This window comes from Mauremys mutica, chromosome 7 (assembly GCF_020497125.1).
Source record: "Mauremys mutica isolate MM-2020 ecotype Southern chromosome 7, ASM2049712v1, whole genome shotgun sequence".
Taxonomy (NCBI): Eukaryota; Metazoa; Chordata; order Testudines; family Geoemydidae; genus Mauremys; species Mauremys mutica.
Window position 1 is genome coordinate 89,112,661 of NC_059078.1, and position 5,744 is coordinate 89,118,404.

The 5,744-nt window shown below is 43.1% G+C and overlaps 1 protein-coding gene across 2 annotated transcripts in view; it reads left to right on the top strand.

Moving 5' to 3' along the window:
• Positions 1–4,973, top strand: part of NPFFR1 (neuropeptide FF receptor 1) — a 37,668-nt gene extending 32,695 nt beyond the window's left edge. For both annotated transcript variants that reach the window (XM_045022697.1, XM_045022695.1), the window contains exon 4: positions 1,216–4,973. In XM_045022697.1, coding sequence (XP_044878632.1) covers positions 1,216–2,107 — 892 coding nt within the window. In that variant the 3' untranslated portion in view covers positions 2,108–4,973. The remainder of the gene's footprint in view (positions 1–1,215) is intronic.
• The last annotated feature ends 771 nt before the right edge of the window (positions 4,974–5,744 follow it).

Sequence of the window (5,744 nt, forward strand, 5' to 3'; positions counted from 1 at the left end):
TGAGAGATCTATCTTTGCAGAACATGGGAAAATCCAAATGCTCATCACTGAGTTTTTTGCTATTTTCCTCCAAATTGCCATCATCACATTATGTCACATGGTAATGCTGGAATACACATTGATGTCACCTTGTAGTGTCACCACACTTTGTCAGCTAGGATTCTGAGAATCAAAAATTAGAAGAATCTTCCAGTTATCCTCTTTCAAGTTGGCACCTATATGAAAAAGCAGACATAGGAACACCATGAGATCGTCCCGTACTACATCCTTACAGTAACCAATCGCTATATCATCTTTCTGCCCAGACCACAGTGAGTGGAAAATTCTGACTTAGCAGTGTTCATTATTCACTTTACATGGTCATAAATGACTGTGCAATGGGCAAGGTAAGGGAGAATCAGGTCCAGGCTGCTTAAAATATTTCAAAAAATCATGCATATAATAGAAAATGTACCGCTGGTTCTAGGCGAGGGCACAGGGAACTTCAGCGCTTTGTTTAATATTCAGTGTGCTGATTCCTAAAACATCAATGCCCATTTAAAACATTTCATTGCATGATGTTTTAGACCATGTAAAGGAATAAAACATCGAACTTTTTTTTTAAATCACTTCATTTTTTTTACAAGTCATATTAGAGCATCTTTGTTTTCGTTACATTCCATAAGCAGTTTGCACTTGTAAAAAATGTTAAAGGGAGAGATTGAACCATGAATTGCTGGGTTTGTTTTTTTCCACTAAAGCAACTTGACTGCAATTTCTTTGTTTTTTCTTGGGTTTATATTTCTTCACAGTGACATGTGGATATGGACCTGCTCTTTAATACTCAGTAGGAGTTTATTTGTGGGCCAGGTCAGTACATTCACATACACTATAACATCAGCCTGTGTTGTAGGACCTAATCACTATAGATCCTTCTGCTAAACTTCTCACTCTTCTGTATTGTGGAGTGATTTAGCTCCACAATGCAGGCTGTCGTCTGATGATGAGAAAAATGACTCATCAAGTAAACTGCATTTTGTACAATTACTGGTGTGAAATCATTTTTGCTACAGTATGAATGTACCTCTTTACAGGGACAGAGGTCAGGATGGGAGGACTCAAAACCTCGATCTTCTGCATGAAAAGTCAGGAGAGGCCTCTATAAATGTCCCTTGGTACATAGAGTAAGCACCTCAGCAGAACTTAAAAGCAATACTCTTTTTCTTCCTCTCATAGGTTTCGTTGCATTGTTTACCCCTTCAGACAGAAACTAACTCTGAGGAAAGCCCTAATCACCATAGTTATCATTTGGGTCTTGGCCTTGATAATCATGTGCCCCTCTGCAGTCACCTTGACAGTCACCAGGGATGAATATCATTTCATGGTGGATGCATACAACAATTCCTACCCACTCTACTCCTGCTGGGAGGCATGGCCTGACAAGGGAATGCGAAAGATCTACACAACTGTACTCTTTTCTCACATTTATGTGGCTCCTCTTACCTTAATTGTGATCATGTACGCACGTATCGCTTTCAAACTTTTCAAGTCCTCTGCACCCATAGGAGGCTCCCAGTCAGAGGAGAATGAGGGGAGGCGGGTCTCCAAGAGGAAAGTCAAGGTTATCAACATGTTGATCATAGTGGCATTGTTCTTCACTCTCTCCTGGTTGCCCCTGTGGACTTTAATGCTTCTGACAGATTATGGAAACCTAACTGAGTACCAGCTCAATGTGATCACAGTTTATATATTTCCATTTGCCCATTGGCTGGCATTCTTCAACAGCAGCATCAACCCAATCATCTATGGGTATTTCAATGAGAACTTCCGAAGAGGGTTTCAGGAGGCTTTCAAGGTCCAGCTCTGCCACGTGGAGAACAAGCACAAGGATACTTATTCAGAGAGGAACAATAGTGGGTTCCTTTTTGGAGCACGAAACCGCATTTTTGTTGAAGCACACCCTAGTGATTCAGTGCAACCCTCCCACTCCGGGCAAAGTAACCTCCCGAGAATTGGGTTATTTCCACTGAGGAATGGGCGTATTGCTCACCATGGGCTGATGGTGGAGGACTTGGACAATACAGGTTGTTCTCACAACAGTGTCAGTGTCCCAGCTTGGGATATCTAAGACTACTGCATATCGGACTCCCATAGTTGATGGACTTTTTAGTGGACAACCCTGAAGATCTGTGAACCATAACATTTGAAACTCCCTGAGGAGCAAATTATTTACAATGATGGACATCTAGACTAAAAGCTATTCAATTATAAGGACTAAATCGCTAAAGGTTTAGATGTTATACATGGTACTACAGTTACAAAGCAAAAGAGAAGGCTTTATGTTCAAGTTTCCAGATCTATTGTTGTCTCCTAGACTTTCATGTGAATTAAGGAATGGTTTACGGAGGGATTTTTAGGATCCAGGCCCATGATGAACATGGACCCAGGCATAGCAGTTATTCAGTGGCATAGCAGATGGTGGTGGTAATGCAGTGCACAGCTGACTGTTACTTGTTGGCTACCTTATGGAGTGGACTCGAGCTGGCTGGGCTACTTGAAAGAAAGATCAAAGACTTGGTATTGGGAGAAAGATAAAAGTTCAGACAGGAATGGGGGATGAATAGGCAGTATATAACAATGAATCTCTGAACTGGAAATAACAGATAATTATTGGGAAAAATCACATACACCACATGGGAGCCAGGTATAGACCCTTGATCTTTCAGCTCAAAAAACAAACAAACAAACCTGGCTTTTACTACTGGAGCTAAGAGACTCTTCCTTTGTTGTTATCTAGTGCATTACATACTACCCTCTTTCCCAGCCAGCTAGACAGATCTTGTCACACACAACTGAGATTCAAGGAATTAAACTCCAACAATCAGGCACCAAGTCTGTTGTAAATCCACGTGCTGCAGACACCAGACTGACTGCTCTGGAAGTCACCACACCAGCTTCTCTTGCTGCATCTCACCTCATCAGCTGAAGAGGAGCTGATGCCTCATTCAGTAACCCAGGAAGAAAGAGAGATGCTCTTCTGCTTTTAGCACCAGCTGGGGAATTGTGTTCCCTTTTACTTTAACTCCTGATTGCAAGCATGTGGAATGGAGCATGGTTTTCAAGGATCTGGGCCCTGTTTGCCCATAATACATTGCTGTGTGTAGTTTTTTTTTTTTCTGAAAACACAGTAAATTTGTCACTTATTTGCAGTTCAATTTTTAAGTTGTAAATTACTTTAGTTCTCAAAAACGATTGGCTTACACTACCAGCTAGAGCCAGGCCTAGTGCAAGCATATATGTACTAGCTTTTCCCTCCTATCTCTGTTCTCCTTGTAACAGACATTTTGATTCCTTTCCTGACCTCTCAAGCAGAGATGGCCAACCATGAATTGTATGTGACCATGTTGTGATTCTGTGATGTGCATGAATGAAATTTAGGAGATCTGCCAAATATTTTCACTTGTGACTAAAATTTGAATCTAGGTCTCCAATGTGAAAGGCCAGTGCAGTTAACCTATATGTCTTCTCTGAGGAAAATCCTTATTTTCTTCATGTAATATTAACTCCAAGAATATATACTCACTGCAACATAAATTGTAAGCATCATTATGCATAGCCTTGAGCTATGACATCAAACTGTATATTGTCAATCTCATAGAGCTCTTGCCTCGTGCTGTTACTGTGCACCTCTGCATTCTTACAAAAAACAGAACAATCCAGCATTTGAAGTTTTTAACAAATGTAATCTGAAGTTTGTGGTGCAGTTCCAATGGGGTTACACCAACAATGAATTAGGCTCAGTTTGTGTACATTAGAACATACACTAGTAAAGGAAACATGCTGAGGTTAGAAAACATGGAGTATTCATAATATTTAGCACTTATATAATACTCCTGAGTTGCAAGGTACTCTACAAACACTAAATTAATCCTAATTAATACCCTTTGAAATTGGAGTATAATCTCCATTTTAATGACAGGGAAACAAAGAGTACTCTAACCAACCTACTCAAGTTCACAGAGCCATCAGTGTAGGAACTGGAATTGGAACTCAGTAGTTCCTGGCTCAGAGGCCTATCCGCAGCCCCCAACTCTCTGTCAAAGTTGTCAAGCTATTCAAAGTAATTCATTAATCAAAAGACCTGAACCTTTTCTGTTCATACAATGAAGTCAAATCTGTTGCTGGATAAGCCTTTGCAGCCACATTTTTTTAAATGAGTCTCCAAATTTAGATGCTCAATTTGAGAAAACTTGGGCCTGATTTTCCAGAGGTGCCGAACACCAGAAACTCATATTGATTTACACTGGATTTCAAGACAGTCAAGCCTAGATCCTTAAAGCTATTTAGGTACCTAGCTCCCACTGAAATCAATGGAAATTTGAAGCACTACACCTCACCTTTTCTGAAAAATCAGGCCTTGGTCACAAGCTGAACACTCAAAAATGGAGGCATCTAAAATTAGAGGCTACTTTGGAAAATGCTAGTCTAAGACTTTCACTTTTCTCACTACAAATCTTTTCTAATGGTTCCCAACCTGTTTGTTTACCTGTAACAGTTTATCAGATTAAGGGTGGCATTTTCAGAAGCATTTAGCATTGACCTATGGTTGCTCCCACTGCAGTCAATGGTGAAACTAATTGACTTCATTAGGAGCAGAGTTAGGCCAATGCTAGCAATTGCAGCCTAAGACCAGAGCTGTACTTAACAGACCTGGCTGCCTCCCATTCAGCTGAGCTATCTGTAACCCAGGATGGAGCTTCCAAGACAAGGGTGTATTTGGAAAAGTCACGTAACTGGAGTTTAGTGCAGCAGAAGCTCTTGTATAAGATTATGCTCATAGTTTAGAAGCATGCAGCACACACACCAGGGCCTAGTAGTGCAAATGAAGCATCAAAATAAAAAGTTGCACCTGAGAAAACTGTTCCCTGGAACATGCACCTGTATCAGTCGATTCCACATATTTTTGATATCTTTAATACATCGGTATTCACTACCTCTTGCCTCTAGTAACACTGTGACTAAAGCCCTCCTGTATCAGATTTATTTGTTTAGGGACCGCTCTCTCTGTGCTGTACAAAATGGTATTACTGGATCACTGGCCACGAGTAACAGAAATAAAATATCACTCTTCTGGGTTTTGTTAACGTTTATTGTGAGAATATCTGTGCTGTAAGGGCTGCAGAGTCCTGCGCCGATCCGTTTGGCCCTGATGTGGAGCGTGCAGCGTTAGAAGAGAGTTGAGCCGGATCCCCTAGAACCCAATTGCACTGACTTCGGGGAGCAGGGTCGGGCCCCCCAGCCACATTAACTACAGACCAAAAGGCAGCCCCGAACGAGTCAATATGCAGCGGGCTTTGGGACGCTGCGGCACGTGCCACCGGGACCCCAGAGCGGGGGAATCACCTTTTCGGGGGGCCACATCCTGCCCCTCCTCCAGAGCCCGGCCTGCCCACAGCGATTAAAGGAGACAGACGCGGGGCTCGCACCGCACCAGCTGGGGGTGGAGGGGTGCGGGAAGGTCCCGGTGCACGGACGGAGGGGAGCGCCCACTACGCAGCCAGCAGCGGTGACCGCGCCACCTGCCGGGGAAAGGAAGCAGCCCGCGTATTGCGGGGAAAGCCACGTGTGTTCTTGACAGCCCGTTCGAGCGAGGCCGAGAAGAGTGCGCATGCCCACAACTCGCCCGATGGTGGGCCAGGAGCCGAAGTAGGCGGGGCGTGGGAATGCGCTTGCGCAGTATTGTTCTCCGCGCTAAAACCATCGGA